A 19751-nucleotide genomic window follows, 5' to 3' on the forward strand; every position below is an offset into this window, starting at 1 on the left:
GTGGAGAAGAAAGAAATAGAATTAGATGAAAAGGAAGGAGACAAAGAAGACCATAATAAAGCCCATAATAAGGTCAGCGCATGTGAATAGTAAATTAGCCAACAAACGGTCTTTGATTAAAACCTCTGCCATTAGCATTTGCCTATGGCGGCTGTTTTTTTTATTTTATTTTTTTTTTATGAATAAGGCGATGCCGGAAGGTTAGTCAGATCACGGCTGGAGGACGGGGGACTGATCGGCAAAAAAAGGTTCAAGTGCCCAGTTTTGAGAATTACACATATGTCTTAGCAGAAGGATATTTGAACACAATTGGTGGAGCAACACTTGTAGATGGATAATATAACAATAATGGCTGGTGTATATTCTTTATCCACCACAAAAAAGACCTCTTTCAGCATCACCAAAAGTTGTAGTAGAAGAAATATATACTTCTCCATTTGTGTCTGCATAACTCTCCAGTATTATATATATGGCCAAGACAGGCACACCATAAGGAGCAGCACAATGAAGTGGCTTGGAAAACTGGAACAGACGAATGAAATTCTTTCAACGGAGAAAACAATGTTGTTTCTATATCATGGACCAATGTAGAAAAGATGTCACGCTTGGGTGAAGACGAAAATGATTTATTGCATAATTCCGTCCGCGTCATTTCCATAGGTGGGCATTTTACTACATTTTACTGTTTCATCATTCGTCAGTGGTCAGGGTACATAGCTATCCTTCGTCAACCCGTCATTTCTTCAAGACAAACCAACCTTTAATCTTCGATTGGTCAGGCAGTCAGTCTGTCAGAAGTACATCTGTCGGGCATCTTCACATCCTCTTATTTATCAGGCTATTGAAGTGGTGGCTGCTTGTAGCTGTTTTAACTCCTAAAAAGCCAAGAATTTCAAGTTAAAGTTTAAAATGGCTTACTTTGACCATAATCCAGCTCTGCATTATGGCCAAACGTTAAAAAAAATCCAATCAAGTGGCGCACTTCAATTTTGAAATACCCCGCTGCTGTTTCTTCTTCTTCTTGGTTCATGGGCGTATTACAGCTCCTTGGTGTATACCACCACTGATTGTAGAGGAAAGCACATAAAGTCAATGCCCATGATTTAACAGAAAATCACAAAAAAAAGGTTTATGTACCAAAATAAATACACATACATAAAACATTTGAGTCAAACAAACAGTGTAGATTTGTGTTGTCATAGCACAGTGAATTGACGTCTTCTGGTTCTGCTTCTTTAATCAGCCTTTGCCCTAGTCGAGCTTTATGCCTCGCGATGCCCCTGGAACTCACGAATGACAAATGTGGTGTTTGTCGAAAATGGCTGCAGATGTGTGGAACAATAGTAGCCTACTTATACGCCTACTACGGTGGCTAAAAACACATAACGCATAAGGCAGCTTGTGGCTAAATCACAATATTCCATCGCAAAGAAAAGTATCGGCCTACAGATGTAATTTCTTAGGAAAGACATACGATAATGGCATAGCATTGAATGTGACTTACCATGAGTACATCAGCAGCAGTAAAGACTGACACTTCTAAGCTCTCTGACTTAAAGAGGAGAAGGGTGGAGCTATAACATGCAGGTTTCCACATCCACCGAAGAACTCGATAATTGTAATAATATGTTCATCATTCCATCCATTCGCCCATTATCAGAGAGGCTTCTCCTCATGAGGGTCTCGGGCGTGCTGGAGCCTATCCCAGCTGTCTTCGGGCAGTAAGGGGGGTAAACCCTGAACTAGTTGCCAGCTAACTGCAAAGCACACAGAGTCAAACAAACGTTCACACTCACAATCCCACCTAGGGACAATTTTGAGTGTGCAATCAACCTACCATGCATGTTTTTGGAATGTGCGAGGAAACTGGAGTACCCTAAAAAACCCACGCAGGATTGGGGAGAACAAGCTCCACATAGGAAGGCTGGGGCACTGTGAGGTGTATGTGCTCACCAGAGGACTACCATAGCGCCCAAATAAGTGAAAAAAACAAAAACAATAAAATACACATTTGTTAGTGTTTTATTTATTCTTATTAAAAAAAAATCCACAGTTATTAAAGTTCATATTTGAAGTTACCCATTGCATGTTATACATGGGAAAATTAATATTACATGCTGTGAGCACATTCTAAACCAGACACGACTATATTATAAAATAATAGTTTTAATTTGATAAACTTCCAACAAATTGAGTCTAAGCCATTACCACAATACTCTACTAGAGAACCTGCAAGATGATTTTGCGTGTTGTTTTGGTTCGATGACAACAGTACAGTCAGCAGACCATCGCCACAGCAGTTGCTGGTTTTGCGTCCCCTAAAAATACCCCTCGCCAAGTGCGCACATCAAAGGGGGCTACAGCGTTGCCACAAATCCCGCCCCGACTTTTAACCTAAAACCAGCCACGGAGGAGGAGCGTGCAGTGTGTGTAAAATGGGTCGCGGCATCTGAGGGAGAGAGGAGAGAGACACTGGTTCAAGTTTCAGTAAGGCGCACTGGCGGCAGACCTGCGGCACACACTCAGAATACTTCAGACAAGGGGCCACCAATTTACGCGACGCGAGTAGAACTGAGATGACAACCGGTCCATCTCGATGCGCCAATACCATCAGGAGCATCTCTCACCGACGGGAAGCCACACAATGTTTTTCTTTATAAATTTGATATAATTGCTCACGTAAGGTCATTTGGCGTCAATCTCAATTATTCTCAATTCGTTTGAAGCAACAGATTGACAATTTGTGATAAAGCCCGCATTTGCAAAAAACGAGATTTTTTTTCAACTGTTTTCCCTCATCCCGATGAGTCAACTGATTTTCAAGTGAATAAAAACATTATTTTTGGTCGAAAATGGAAACGGAACCGAAGTGGACAGTCGCTGGTCAAACGAGCCAAAAGCTACAGAAGAACCTTTCCGAAAAGCTGAAGTGGGACAACTGGAGACATTTTTATTCCACAACGATTTGTATTGCATTATCTCTGTTAAGTGTTGGAATATGCATTGGAGTTTTTGTGCGGACGACAGTGTTGCAGTCAAGGATAGTAAGTCTTGAACAGCAACACCTCTCTGCTTGGATGTTGTCCCTGGAGCAGGTGGAGCCCATTATTTTGGACAGACTGGACCAAATCCTGGACAAGGTTGGTGCTTATTTTCCATTACTTTCACAATGTGCTGCCGAATCTGATTGGGAAAACTAGACTTGTTAAACTTTAGAGGAACCTTTGCATAAGAGATGTCATGCATCAATTAGAACCGAAATTAATTTGTAACTTTGAGGCTAAACATTGGGAATTCAATTTGGTTGATAGTCATTTATTTACTCATTTAGAATAATTTAGAATAAACAAGTCGGGTCCTGAAAAACAAAGGGAGAGAGATTTATGTGGCAATTACTTCATCTGTCATCCAGGAGTACTCATTCCCATGACAGTATATTGTAAAATATTTTTTTAAATGTATTTCTTGGGCAAATAAAATGATGAAACAATTTATTAGTTGTATAATTACTAGTGGATGATAGGTTGTATTATAATATGCTCCTATTTAACTCATGACACTTGTATGAATTAATGAAAAGCAGCTAAAAGGGTTGGTAAGGATATTTATTCTGAGGAAAAAAATAATACACACTCTACATAACCAAATAACTGGTTTGAGGGGAGTAGTTAAGTGTTTCATTCTTTTATTAGTGATTATTTGATTATTATTAATTTATTCAATTGTTGATAAGAACACAATATAATATTGACAAATTTTAATAGACCAAGCACCCTTAAACCCAATTCAGGTGATTGTCCAAATTAATTAACTGACCGATATGTAAATTAGAGTGTCCTCAAATAAATTCTATGTGCAAAGTATAAATATGAAACTGCGTTGGTTTAATCCAAGGCACCGTTCCCGGACATTAACATCTGTTGCTCCTCAAGACGCCCTGTGCTAGCCTTTTATTGACCACTTCCACAGCTACACTAACAAGCTTTACCAGAGTGATTGAAGTCTTCTAAAGGCCTGTTTTCTCTACCTCTGTTTTCTTTGGCCAAACCTTTATCATCCCCCACTTCACCCTACTGTTTTCTTCAAAACAGGCATTTGCTCTGACCGGGTGTGCAAAGAGCCCAATGCCTACTAACTCTAAAGAGGTTTCAGACCCCGAATCGTCCAGTCAATTGCAGTAATAAAGACACATTAAAAGAAAGAAATAATAATAATAATGATCCAATTACAAAATTGAATTTCACACATATTCACTATTTCCTTGATAGCTCCCCGGCCCGTTAAACGTTTTAATCCGGCCCGCCGAATTTGAAAAAAATTAAATGAAATAAATACTAAATACTGCAGTGTGTCAAGGACAGATATTTTGTTGTGATGCTTTTGTTCATTTTCATTTCAAATAACGAAAAATAAATTAAGAAATTAAGTTTTTTTTTCTCCAATGAGGCGAGGTTACAAAAACACTCCATCCATCTGCTACTGGTCCAACCTCTCTGTCAAATTTTAGAACCCTTTGTGGCCCACCAATAAAAATGTTTGCCCCCCCCCCTGTTTTAGTGTATTTAAAAACAAGAATAACTATTTCAATGTTTTTATTCTAATGAACGATATTTGATGAAACAAGACTTGTATTTTGATCCAACAATTTTGGTTTTTGCTGCCTCTGGTGTAACCATTTTCGTTAACGTACTTGTATTGTGTCACTACTAAATTTAAGTAAACCACTATTGTATGTTTTGCTGTTGTATTGGAAAAATACATCTATGGCTAATATTGGGTCTCTTGATTCTTGCAGCAATTGCAGTGTTCCATTGCCATTTTGCACTTCATGTTTGGCTTCTTCAATGCTTCGCGGGTTTTTCAAAAATATTCATCCCCCCTTAAAAAAATACAGCCATATCGGCACCCATATTGCGGAAAGACGCGTTGTTTCAAAGAGATGAGTTGACTTGGAGGCTTTGTACATATGTGACTGGTTGCCGGAATCATCGGGATGTGATCAACCAATCAGCGCATAAGTGGATTTATCCTGCGATCTGATTGGCAAGAATGAATTTGTTCCCTTGCCAATCTCATCCACAGCGGTCTTATGGAGGTGTAAATCCCTCCCAAAAAATAAAGAAGTACATATAATAAATAAAAAACGAGAAAAAAACAGTCAACCTCTACTTTGGTTCAGTATTTCATTTTTCGCTCAGGGTTCTGGTCTCCATTAACTTCTGCAGGTTTTTTTTTTTTTTGTTAGTGAGATTTATTTCAGATTTAATATCTCATCATTTTGTCCAACTGTGAGGTGTTCTTTATGTGAGTTAAATAATTATATTCTCAGAAAAGATTTTAATCTTGATTTTTTTTTTTATTGTTTTTCAAAAAGATAAATTTTAGAATTTAAGAACTGTGGAGATCTGTTAGTGAGAGTGACAATGAGGCCCACAGTGATGAGGAGCTCCTTCATCTGTGCAGACATGCCCAAGGCAATGCAGCAGGCCTTTTTTGTTTATCTCTGTGCATATACATAGTCATTATTAATGGGGCACAACCAGATGTACCCTTTCACAGACTTCACTGTTACTTTCAAATCATTTGTGATTGGTGTATTTTCAACACAGCTCAAAGTTGTCCAAAACGTTCCACAAAGTACAGCGGAACTGTGTTTGAACGCAATCTATTGCTTGACGCTGGTCAAGCTTGCATTTATTTGGAATTTTTAACAAATTTCCAGAGAAAATAATGGCAAAAGAATTTATCTGTTTTGAGGAAGCTCTGAGGGTCACCATCATGAAACTGGTTTTATCAGAATCAGAAATCCCTTTATTGTCATAGGCACATCACATTGTATAGGCAACATTTCAGCTCCTTTAACAGTAAACTAACAAAAACATAACGTACTGTATATTTAAGGTGATTCTTGTTGCTAGTATGCTTCACCTATCTCAATTTATAACGTAATTACTTTTAATTATGTAAATATAGTCAAGTCATGACTGTCTGAGTTCAGTCACTCATAAAGAATGACTATACAAGTCGTAAATGGTGATTACAAGTCAATGCAGACAGTGTGTAAGGAAGATTCCATCTTGGAAAGGTGGCTGTTTGGACTAGAGGATTGGACTTGGACCAATGTTCAATTTCCATTGCCAGATGCAGGTCAAGTCGTTTTGCCAGACTTTGCAGAACACAGCTGTTGTTCCATAGCCTTATGGAACCAAGATTTCTATGGAAAAATACTTTTTTAACGTTAGTATATATATATATATATATATATATATATATATATATATATATATATATATATGTGTAGAGAGAGAGAGAGAGAGAGGCAGAAATAAACATATATATGTTTATGTCTTGGTGAGAGTTGGAAACATGAACCTATTGTATGCTAGTACGGTACTTCATTATTTTTCAAGCATTCTTGAATCAATGCACAGTGGTTACTCAAACTAGGGTACACATATTGAATTTTAACATCTTGAGCTCCACACATGTCAAGGAAAAAGTGTACAAGTGTGTGATTACTGCTTAGTGTTGTTTAGTCAGGTGTGTACTTGAGATGACACCAGACCGTCTGGGCCCTATTTTGGCAGGAGCAGGCGCCAGTACGCTTAGTACGCATTTTGGTTACTTGTTCAAGTCCAGTCTAAAGTATTTGGGACCTAAATGTGACTGACTTGGTGTTGAAGCGCACGGAGCTGCCATGCACCTGATAATTTTGTCACAGAAAGTAGACTGTGCTCGTCTAGTTTAGTGATTCTGTGAAGGCCTTATGCCTTGCTGGGCATTCCGGGTCGCGCGGCTACCTATTTGTGATAGATGTCATCTTAATAGCACCGCCCTGACAGTTGGGGGAGCGGTGTTCACACATGGACGCATGGCCCTGGGTGCAAGGTGGTCTCCAATTGCTTAAGTCACATGCACAGCCAACATCAACTCCAAGGGGTGATCTTGCCATGAAGGGACACCCCATAGACAGCTCCTCGTTTAGAATGCTACGTGTTTGCAGGGCCGTTTATTTGCCATCACGTAGCGACACTTTTTTTTAATCAGTACTGCGTGAACTAGGGGCACAAACAGCTTTGACGAGCTCAAACTCGCGTCGTCTGAGAGCGCCCTTTTCGGTCCCAAAACCATGCAAAAAAACATGTTCCCCAAGGTATCCCCCCCCCACTCAGCATCGTAATTTACAGCAATCCATAGTTTTATATTAAATAACAATGATCTACTATTCTTATTAACGCACCTAACTGTTAATTTCATACTATTGATGAATATTTTACAATTTCGTAAGACAGTGTTTTAAATTAAATTTACAGAATTCCGTTTCGGTGTAGACTTGCTATCGGAGTCACTGCATGACAAATACACGACAACATCTCCCCTTGTGGATTCTTGAATCAGCTGTGTACTCGCAGACAGCCTTGCACCTGCATATCCGCGCGTCCGTCCTTGAACCATCAATACTACCTCCACTCAATTGTGACGGGGATGCTATAAAAAGATTTTTGTGATGTAATGATTTGGGTATTTAATTGTTTTCGACAATGATTCAGAGGGATTGTCCCATGCTGGTTTCATATTTCTTCAAGAAATGTGGTGACATCCAGCATGTTGAATTACCCTGCCTGCGTCTCCATCAAATCTACCAGAATTGCATTACACCACCTGCACTGCACAATTGTTCTCCTTTTGGCTTTTGTCTACTTTTTGTCACCAAATTGCAAGATGCGCCAGAGGCCGCTGCTGTAACGCCCTGTGAGGCGAACCGCGTCCACCAAATTCACAAATTGATGATGCGGTCGTTTTTATGCCGAGCTTAGACTACTTTCTGCAACCAAATTGTTGAATGAGTCAGGAAATGGCAACTCTGTATGCTCCAAACATGCTAGACGAGACTTGTGCTGGCACGCAAATTTATTTTTGCCCGTTTTTAGGCTGAACGCATGAGCACCAATCCACCAAAATAAGGCCCCTTGGGTTTAGCTTCCCATTTGTTGTATACGATTGTGTAGTATTTAGGTCTGGGCTTTGTATGAGCCATTCTAAAACATTCGGACAAATGAACGTCTGGCATAGGAATTATTTTGTTGGGTTGTTTATAGTGTGTACCGGTGTTTGGATCATTGTCATGCTTACGGGTGGAATGGTGAAATTTCCCTTCATTTTTCCAGCAGGCATCTGGAGGTTTGGGGCCAAAACTGACTGCTATTTGAAGTCCCTCCAGGCTTATAAATACTGTACTTTTTGTGTGGACAGATTGTTTCCAACTTCACTTATGCACCAATGTACTAACCCCTATAGAGGGGCTGTAAGAAACACCCGTTTGCACTTCCTCCCAATAACAGGCATATCCTCTCCATCACCACCAAAAAAACCCAACCCTGACCTCCTGGCCTTCTCCTGACTCTGTCGTTATCCAGCCCTAAACATGGCCCCTTACCATTTACAATAATTCAAGAAGTGCTCTCTGCATGCATGGTAAAGGCCTGTTGCTGATGCTTTCTGGGACTGCCACACCGCATTTGAGGTGAAGAAAAGAGAAAAATACCGTTTCCCACTGCACTTATTTAACCACGCAGCTCCCCGCGGAACTGTCACCCACTATATTGAGAAGTCTGTACGTATGTATGACAACCCAGCTTTACATGGACCTCACAAACAGAAATACTTTGTATGTGTGTATGTGTGGGGGGGTGTGCGTGTGTGTGTGTGTGTTTGTGTCCCTGGTTGAGAGTAGACATGACACATGCTAATCAGAAAGCCAATTGCTAACAGTGCACTCAAGCAAAGGTGCACCAACTACAAACCTCTGCACTTCATCAGGAGACAGTTAGTGGCTACATGCATGCACACATAAAAACCAACACAAATACGTAGAACACACACGTGCACAATCATAGACGTACACAAATACACCACATTATAGGGGTCAGTACTTTCACAACACAATGACTTTGGAGCTTGAAACTAAGCAGGCCTGCTGATAGTTGTAGTTATTGTAAAGATTTAAAGCGCTGCAAGGACAAGTAAAAGAGAGGTGATGTGGCTTGATGATTGCACTCATGATGACGCCAACCTCATATCAAGAAATCTGAATTAATGCAAAGATTGCTGACACAGCACTAAACTGAGTAGCCTGAATGGGTTTTAATGCTTCCACAAGTTTGTTCAAGCTAGAAATTTAGAGGAAGAGATGCATTGTAAACAATATTCGATACAAGCTGAACTTTTGAGAATTTTAAAATTAATCTATTTTTATGGAAATATTCATGAACATTAATCAAATAATGAATATTTTTTTTAGTATTACTTCTAATGTGATGAGAAATCTGGATGTTTTTATTTGTTGTTGTTTCATTGCCAGCTTTGTATTCATGCAATAGTGGAGGTCTGTGTGAATGTTGCTGAATTTAGCATAACTGACATCATGTCTGTCTTGTGTTGACCCAAAACCTATTGAGACTGACTCAAAAGTGTATTTGCAATGCAAATAAACTTATTTAAGAGCTCCTTCATAACAGACAGCATTACAGTATCACATATAACAAAAGATAATTAAACACGGCATATTGAAACACCAAAATGTTCAGCCAAACCGAACAGTACAATATTATTCTCAAGCATAAAGACTCTCTGCCTAGCAGGAGCTCGGGCAGAATGATTTTGAAAAAAATAACCTAAATATATATATATATATAAATATATATATATTAGAGTTGTTAACTTACTGAAATTTCGACTTGCAGTCTAAGTGTTCACTACGACAACTTCACAAAATTTTACTAACCAAATTTGTTGTAAACACGTTAGTAAGTCAGATTACAATATTAATTGCAAACAAATGTGTGGATTTATCCCTTTCATTTTTTTAAGAAACGATGTGGACTGCACTTTTTAAGCACAGAATGAATCTTAACACTATATAGATAAATTAAATATATACACACAGTACATATAAAAATAAAGCCTACTGACTGACCAAAATGAAGCATTTTTTTCCCGAATTGTAACCTTTGCAATTTGAAAATTCCATTCAACTCCGCTCCGTTTTCAATATGGATTTAAATAATTGTTCAGCCTTAATATGAACATTGATGAAAGCTTTGTTGAGGACCTTCTCTGCTTCTTCTTCACCTTAACTTAATTACGTCACATGTACATGTGGAGCTCAGTGCTATTTGAGTGTTGCTCTAAATTTGGACTTTTCTTTATTCTGTACTTTAAAAGCCCATAAAAAGCAATTGCTTAAAATGATGCTTTATAGCTTTGGCACAAAATGAAATCCGACACGTCCCACTTTGTTTTTTTAGTTAATTCCACACAATTGATTAAATTCTTTGTTAGTATAAACTATAAAGCAAATAACTGGAACATATTTAAAATAATTTAAAGTGTTTAAAATGAAATAAAATGGCTTTTTTTGTCCTCAAGAAAATACTTAAAAAATATTGTGGTGTATTCTGGGTGCATACTTCAGCAGCTTCCTTTTTTTTTCTAAACATCTGCAATCCCTTTTAACATTCCATAACCTTCAACATTTGAACCAACACAGTCAGTTTTCATCTCTGTGAATGTGATTTGAACATATTAGCCGTCTTGATTGAGGTAATCTTGCTCATCTAATCGCCAAAAGTATTTTAGTTTTAGTCAGACATATGCCTTTGAAAGTCTTGGGATTTTGTGTCTCCTTTCGCTCAGTGATGAAACCATTGTGCCACCTACTTGAGATAACAGGCACTGATGTACTTCAACAGACAGTGCGCAGAGGACTCAGCGTGCTTGGAATGACAGCACCTCCATAGCATCCCCTCCAGCACCTGTCGCCAACCTCTAAACAGTCCATGCTGGCATTCCACTGCTTGTAACCACTGCCAGTGAGACTAACTGCTATGCTTTGGAGTACTTGCATGGTTTTGTGTTCAGCTCAGGGTCAAATCAAAGGCAGACATTTGAAGATCTAATGAGGTCAACTATTAGACTTTGATACAGTGAAAGGACTTAGATATATAAATATAAACAGGTTTAGTTTAGTGAGATTTTTATTAAACAGTATATATATATATATATATATATATATACTGTTTAATAAAAATATAATATATATATATATAATATATATATATATATATATATATATATATATATATATATATATATATATATATATTGTTTTTTTTTATTTTGAATTTGTATTAATTTATTCTTTGTCTTTTTCACCAATGCAGAAACTTGCAGCGCGATTACCAAAGACGCGAGAAGTGAGGGAAGCTCCTTACAGCTGCTTGTGTCCCCCAGGTATGCTTTCCACTCTTTGGTCTTGTCTGAAGAAACTGTAACGTCACACATCAAAGTTAGCTGCAACTTTTTCGACAAACTTTGTTCTACATTCTCTTTTTGTTTGTTTTACACTAAGCTGATGTCATTTTAGTATTGTGGAGGGTTCCGTCCCTCTATTTTCTCTAGCTAACAACCAGCCAAAGGCCATCGAGCCATTAGAATGTATCACAGTTGACATAGGGTGGTCCCTCATGTCCATTTTATCAAATTGACAACATTTTGATGGCGTGTGGGCAACAAATGGTTATTCAATTTTGAGGGTTTGAGAAGTGTATTAATATGACAGATGAATCAATCAGGAATAAAAGGCAAAGGGACTTCTCCAGTATTAGAGGTAAACATAATTCACTTCCGCCTCCTGTGCATGCATACTTGGGCAGATAGATGTGGGTGGCTCCTCTTAGGATATAGTGTATTTTTATTTTTGTTGTTTTTTTTTTTATGATAAGAAACACATAAAATTAAAAAAAGATAAAAGATACTTTTTTTACCGTTTGAACAACAAATTTTCAAATTTCACATAGCCATAGCAATAGACTATAAATGCCAGGCACTGAATTACCCACAATGCTTCGGTTTCCATCGAGGATGACCCAGATTACCACTATCGCACATGTCCGTCACAGACAGGCAAATCGCCAATGGGAGAAGCGGGTGTTGAGGCATTTTCGCGAGAAGACGTTGTATTACGACTCGTCAGCTGTTATCGACGTCGGCGTGACTAGTCATCTAATTGTGTCAGCACGTGTGCATGCGTGCAAATGCATCAACTGTTGTACTCACTCAGCATTCACCTTATATGGAGTACAAACATTCCTATGTTTATGGCATGCAGGTTATTAAGTAATTGTGACTCTGGGAAATACTAATACATATTGATAGATCCATAGTTTACTCGTATTAAATTTTAGAAATGACTGACTTTAAAAATGTATTTGAAAGGAAATGATCAATTATAAACACTGTTCTTTGTGCAATTGTCAAAATAAACTCATTGAAGAATGTCACAAAAGTTTTTTGTTGGCATGGTTCAATGGATTTAATGTTTCTGTATTCTATAAATTACATATTTTAATCTGAATCCCTGAAAGACATTTAATGGAACGCTCTAGTCATTTCCCACTCTTGTGTTTTTCAAAGCCTTACATGTGTATGTGAATGTATGAGTCCCCCAGCGCTGTGGGAACAGCAAGAGGTGCCCGTCACAACACATTAGTGCTAATTGGTCTTGTCAATAGGATGTGAGTGTTCCAACATGGTGCTAAGTGTCTGTGGGTCGACCGGTGAACACCCATCAATGTAGTAATCAGTTTGTAGCTTCAGAAGAGAGTCTCCACTTGCTGCTGGTGTGGCAGTCTTTCAACTCCAAGCCAACCAGATGGTCTCACCCTTTTACAGCTTCTTGAGACTTTCTGTGACTCGTCAGAGAAACAATAGCTAGCATGGGGGTGGGACAGAAAAAAAAAAAAAATAAATTCTTGTCTGGGTCACTTTAACAGGTCTATTGTTCATCTAGCAACAATTTGAATGTACACTGAGAGTGTCATGTCATAATAAATGTGTAACTGCGCGTGTGTGTGCGTGGCCAGAACTATATTATGCATCACATATATAATTTTGTCATCGCAAATTAGACTTTTAAACAAGTCATCCTAAAGTGCCTCAAATAAAAAAGAAACTTTCAGAGTTAAGATGATATAAACTAAACAGTTCTTTTGATACTTATGGTGCATTGAATTGTAGGAAGTGCTGCCCACCTGGCTCCTGCCAGTCATCACCAGGCGCACACTCTGTTCACATGAATGTCATACTTTTGATTCTTGGCATTGCCTGGTGACTGAGAGGGCAGAACTGCGGTGCCTTGATGGAGACAGGATCCTCAATGAATAAGTCGAGTGTAAAGTAAAGAAGTAGTTCCAGTGACAGATGATCAAAACTTGTAACATCATCTAGGACTATAAATGTAGCCCTATGCAAAAACACACCAGTTGTGGGTACAATACCACACATTTGATATTCTTCAAGACATATTGTAATACATAGTGGGGTGCTAATTTACTCACACAAAAAATCACCCAATGTTGATGATCAAACCAAATGTCTTCATTCTAGGATCTACTGTATATTTGTAGACAGCACAGCTGCGCTCGAGTGTAAAGACTTGCATATAGCAATTTTTGTGCCGACACGACTTGATGCGTTTTGTTTGGTAATTCGATTCATCTCTCTGTGCCATGCTGGGGGTTACGGCATACTGAGGGTGTTTCCTTTGAAAGGCGCCCAGCATACCTGACAATTTGGTGGTGGAAAGTAGACTAAACGCTACGCCTGCTGGTACCATATCTAACTATTGCTTGAAGTGTAATCCAGAGGTCCCCAAGTACAAAGTCTTGCAAATGTCCATAAACGGCTAGTTATTGGCAGCTAGAATGCCTATGGACTAGGCTCATATTTTCACCCTTTCCACTTCGTTGCTACTTGTTCAAATGATTCAACAAATTTTTTGTGTTGCGGGTGGAACGGTGGACGACTAGTTAGCACGTCTGCCTTAAAGGTGCAGGGTTCGATTGCGGCTCCGACCTTCTGTGTGGAGTTTGCATGTTTTCTCCGTGCCTGCTTGGGGTAGTCTGGTTTCCCCCAATTTTCCCTAAAAACATGCATGGTAGGTTAATCTAACACTCTAAATTGTCCCTAGGTATGAATGTGAGCATGGATGGTTGTTCGTCTATCTGTACCCTGCGATTGGCTGGCAACCAGTTCAGGGTGTTCCCCGCCTACTGCCCGAAGAAAGCAGGGATAGGCTCCAGCATGTCTGCGACCCTCGTGAGGAGAAGCGGCTTTGATAATAGATGGACAGATGTTGTATTGCCTCGTTTTTGACGACATACTTCACAATGGCTCCATCCACTAAAGCAGTGGGAAAGAACTACTGTCGAAATAGCATCTTCTTTGTAAGATTGTAAGTCATGGCTGCCCATCACCTGGGCTTTTAGCTGCATGTTCCGTCATTATTCCTGTTACTTTCTGTTTATTGATTCTTCTTTAATTTATTGGCGAAAAAAAACGTCAGGAAAAGAGTGATGCAATACTGTAGGGCTTCCAAAGTTACTCCATGATTGCTGGGTGAGTCGCCACCTGTCATTTTTTTTTAGTTGGTCGAGTCCAAGGCGCGTTTGAAATGAAATATGATGTGCCCAAGATTTGTTATTTACTCTTTGCATTATTCGCAGACAAACTAAGGAGAAGTTGAAATGGAAATATTCTTTGTCTACCCCTGCAAATCTTGTGTATCTCTGCTAATTCACTAAACAAACACACGAAGATGAAGAAAGTAGATAAAGAAGTACCTTATAGTACAGATGTAGTTGTGGAGCAGTTGTTGCAAGTTGTGCTTTGTAATGCGCCCATGTGTACATCATGACACTGAGCTTGACATGTTTGCAATGATCTGAAAAATTAACTTTGCTAAAAGTAGAGCAACAGAATGTGAGCCACTCAAAGGTGCCGCAGAGTCTTGTTATTCAAATATTTATCATGGCCGCAAAACAGAGCAATGCGCACAACACATGGTGCTTTAAATGAATCACAGGGAACATCTCTGATAGCCAAGTGGGTCTCATATCAACTGTATGAGTATGCTATGTCAAGGCAGTGAAAGCATTGTTTCAATTTAGCTGACAATTGAATTGGCAAATGAAGAGAAATAAAGACAGATGGTTTGACAGATTTGACTTTTGTTTGACATTTACCTGAAAGACTAAATGGATCACAAAGGTCATATGACTGCATGAATACAATTATGCGGCATATTTTTCACCCTTCACTCGATGCAAGCCAGTAGCTTTATAATGTTAACAGCACAGTCCATCAATTTTCTAGTCCGCATTTCCTGATTCCTGAAGTTCAAGGGAAGCTGGAGCCTATCGGATATGACTTTGGGCGAAAGGTGGACTCCACGCTGGTTGGAAATCAAGATTCAAACCCCAGTCCTCTATATCCAAAGACAGTGAGTGGTCTTATCCACAGGTCTATCTAGAAGGAAGATGACAGACACCTCCAAAAGTGGTTGAAAACAAACAGGCTAAGAACCAGCCGGACTTTCATATCCAGATTGACAAATTGCTGACTGCCAACCAGCTTGACATTGTAGAGGTGGATAAACGTCACAAGTCATCAGTCGTAAAAGCTGCAGAAAATACAAAGGGTTGGAGGAAGAACTAGAGAAAATGTGGAGGGTAAAGGTGCCACTAGTACACATACACACATATATAGCCATCCATTATCTAAGCCGCTTCTCCTCACAAGAGTTGCAGGTATGCTGGAGCCTATCCCAGCTGTCTTTGGGCAGTAGGCGGGGTACACCCTGAACAGGTTGCCATCTATATTGTGTGGATTGTAAAAATGAGTAAACGTGGTATGGAAAAAGGATGGGTGTGTAAAATGTTTCATCAATGAAAAGTGTAATGGTCTTTTGGGCTTTCATGCAGTCAGTGTGATATGTTTCCATACATTGCCTAGTTTGTTCTTAGTTTATGCAAAATGTGTGAATATGAGTGTGAATGATTGTCTGTCTATGTGCCCTGTAACACCTGAAACAACCCGTGTTTGCACATGCCCAAAAAGCAGGTTAACAAGGACAACAGAAATTTTAAATCATAATAACTACATTAAACATTATGTAGCTAGACTTAGTCTTCTTTCCATCAGTATAAATTCACAACTGTGGCATTACTCCACTGGCCAGTAGGTTTTTAGTTTCTTTGTTGTTTTTTTTCCAACGACTACAACATGCTGGGAAGAAATTCATTGACAGACTAAAAGCCCTCCAACTTTTGCTGTGCAAAGAATCACTGACTCACAGGATTTGATTTGCTTTTGGACCTCATCACCACAATGGCTAAGGGCCAACAGACAAGAATGGGAGTTTGGAACTAAGTGTGGTGTTATTCCCGACAGTAAATTGGCTTCTACAGTTTACCTGGGGGATGTTAAGGAAATGCCACGAAAGAGGAAAAAAGAAGTCATGAAATCTGATTCCTCACCCTGGATTCCCTGCTGCTTGGGCAGCTTGGCATGGTTGGCATAGTGCAGGTCACCTATACTCACATTCCATGCACAGCACACTCATATAAACCAATCTAAACACATGACCAAAAACACAGTGCATTATGAAAAGCTATACAACGACAAGAGGAATCAGTATTGTTGTGTTTATTATCATTAATCTGAATTATTTATTAATCTGAGTTTCAGAGCTGTCTATTCTCTCACCAAATAAAATGTGTTGTATCTGTCCATATTATATTGCATAAAACTAACAATGGAACCTGTCTGATGATAGAAAGACATCAGATCTGTCGATAAAGGCACTGCAGCAAAAGTCGCCTTGTGAGTGAGATTAGTGATTGTACTGTTGTAATGTACGGGCATAATAACTGTCACGTCATGGTCCGTGAATTATTACTTCATAACCTACTCAATCTTAACTAAGAGGACTTCTGTAAATATTTAAAGCGGAAGTCAACTTCCCATGTGCCACACTAGTCTAACCAATGCATCCTGATTAATGTTGCATTTGTAGAATATGAGTTAGGCAGCAAAATCCACCCGTTTTATCCATCTCACGGGGCGGCCATTTTGTCACTTCTGTTGACTGAAAATGACATCACAGTTGCTCAGATAACGACCAATCACGGCTCACTTGTTTTCTGGAGATGAAACATGATTGGTCATTAGTTGAGCCCTGAGCAACTCTGATGTCATTTTTACTCGAGTCTGAGATGTAAAAAAACACATTGCTTTTACTGCTTAACTCTTGGTCCTCGAACAATGTTAATCAGAATGCCATGTTTTGACTAGTGAGGCTGCATAGAACATATTCTTGTTACATTTTTGGGGGATTGACTTTGCCTTTGACCGTTTTTTTTTGGGGGGGGGTTGTTTCAATAGAAACCAACTTTAGACTAAATATGCAACCCGGAAAAAGTACATTAATGCAATGTTAACATTTAAAAGGAATTGTCATTCTGAACCATTAGAGCCTTTATGTTTGTACTGCCTGTTTTAAGTATACGTTTAATTTTTTTTTGTTGTTGTGTTACTAAAGTCATTGCACTATAAGCAGTTAATATTTTGCCCCCTCATATTTCTTTGCTATTTAAAATCAAGTAAACAGTTTTTACTAAAATAATTAAAAGAATAAATAAGGAAATAAAATAAAAACATGAATATAATACACACAAACAAACAAACTAAAAATGTATCCTATTTGCAATCATAGACTCATCAAAAACATTCAGATTCTGATTGTCGCGACAATTCTCTCATATATAATAAATTAATTAAAATATTTATTACAAATAAATCAAACAAAACAAAATAACTTTTCACTGTGATGCCTCCCATTCTTGCGGGTGACAATGGGGCCGATGGCATCGCTAGATGAACATTTCTATGTCATTTGATGAAGGTAAAGCGATGGAGAAAAATGGTAAATGGATTGAATTTATATTTTCGCCCTCTTCTCCAATGCCATAGTTTGAAGATGTGTGAAGTGTGCGTCAAAAAGAACATTTTAAGTGAGTTAAATTACATGGAGGGGAGATGGAATGCTGGATGTAATTTACATTCTAACTGAAAAGTTTATTAAAAAATAAACTTGGTCTAGATTCTGAAGCAGTTAACATGATGATTGCAGGAATGGCCTGTTAAATGACTTTTCGGATTCTTGGATTCAGGGCACAGACGTACCCTTTTGATGGTGAAATTGATATATTACATTGCAGAGCTGATGTAGTTTGCAGGCGTGGTAGTGATAGGTGAATGACAGGACATTACAACTTCTTTCTGAGCTATATAATTTAACAATCAGGTAATCTTACATTTGGTGTGGTTTCAGAATAAAAGGTACTGTACATTGACTGTCTTTGTAGTCAATGGCAGTGTGGATTATATTGATCGTCATTGTCATAAAAAAATGAAACAGATGTCATACATTTCTATCCCAATAATCCACAGGTTCATTACAATGTGTATCTTATACGAATATTGTCTTTCTTGTAAAAATGGTTAAAGCTAAGAATGAGCAGCAATGATGGCCTTGTATAATACAAGAGGAAGAGACTTCCTCTAATTTATGCATCTGACACGGGACCGGGGGGTCTCAGGGTCATGGTGTTGGTTATTTAAGGAGTCCCCCAAGTTCACCTTGACATGTGTGCTGACAGGAAGAGAGTACAGCAGATCCCCTTTCTTTACTCATGATAAGTTTACAGTGCAGCTGCCAGTGTGTGGCCATAATTGGAGGAATGTGGCAGTCAGAGATGGGAAGAAGGAAGCGACTGGACAGCTATACAGACAAAGGAGGAGGAAGGTCATTGAAGAACTGAAATGATAATGGCACTAAAGCCGGACTTCCACTGAGCTGGACAGTTCAGTTGAGTTCAGTTGATCACATTTCCTAATTAATTGCATCCCGTGTTGTCCAATGTCAAAGGTTGTGAAGGTTCTCAGTATATTATATCCATTCTGTAGCACATTTTGGTTTCCAGTCAAACTGCCAGTGTCATAAAACTTGTACACTGGTGCTTTGAGATACAAACTGATTTTCGGACAATTTTCGTTTTTACATATTATATGGGAACATAAGGGAAAATGCATATACAACCCTTAAAACATACTGATATTTGAAGCTGACAAAAAGTGCGTCAACACAGCTAGATATTCTATACAACAGTAGTTCACGTTCATATGTCCTTTACCTTTTTTGTAGACAAACTAACATTAGCATATACATATACGCACAATGTTCCTGTAGAGTATATCCGTACGTCTACTGCCTCAAAGAGGCAAAGTATATACTCAAGTGGGGAATGCAGACCACCAGACAATTTGAGCTCTTGGCATTCAAATCGTGATGCAAACTATCTTCAAGTGTTGACTAATGAATACTGGCGCAATACACACATAAAATTCATGACTTAATCTCAAATACAATGAATGAATTGCAACAATTGGTCAATTATAACATATCTTGGGGTTAAATTTAATGTTATGAAATATGTTATTAAAAGCTTTCTGTTCAAAACTGCTGTCTGGCTTTAGGTTGGGGTCTCACATCTGTGTGGCTCAACTTCAGCCAAGTCAATGTTCCTTCATTAAAGACTGTGGCTTGATTCATAGGTGGAGCAGAATTTTGGTTGATAGTGAAAGTTTCATCATATTTGAAGTGCATCCTCCTTTGCTGTTATTTATTTTTTGTACACCAAGTTCGGCTATACTTTTGAAGCACGCACCTCCTGCTGGTACTACTTGGTTGGTGTCCGCTGTCCGGCCCGCCACTGTTTATGAAACAGTTGGATTCCCCTGGTCCAATTGTATTTATTTATTGTATGCTGTTCCGGATCAATGCCATTTCC

General features: G+C 38.7%; 1 protein-coding gene across 1 annotated transcript in view; it reads left to right on the plus strand.

Annotated features, from left to right (window-relative positions):
• Positions 1-2476: 2476 nt before the first annotated feature.
• Positions 2477-19751, plus strand: part of LOC148330677 (collagen alpha-1(XXIII) chain-like) — a 56615-nt gene continuing 39340 nt past the window's right edge. The window contains exons 1-2 of the mRNA XM_088305328.1: positions 2477-3140; positions 11223-11292. Of these exons, the coding sequence (XP_088161454.1) occupies positions 2853-3140; positions 11223-11292 (358 nt within the window). The 5' untranslated portion in view covers positions 2477-2852. The remainder of the gene's footprint in view (positions 3141-11222; positions 11293-19751) is intronic.

The sequence above is a fragment of the Idiotropiscis lumnitzeri genome, chromosome 9 (assembly GCF_059441095.1).
Source record: "Idiotropiscis lumnitzeri isolate Australia: NSW breed Sydney's pygmy pipehorse chromosome 9, RoL_Ilum_1.0, whole genome shotgun sequence".
NCBI lineage: Eukaryota > Metazoa > Chordata > Actinopteri > Syngnathiformes > Syngnathidae > Idiotropiscis > Idiotropiscis lumnitzeri.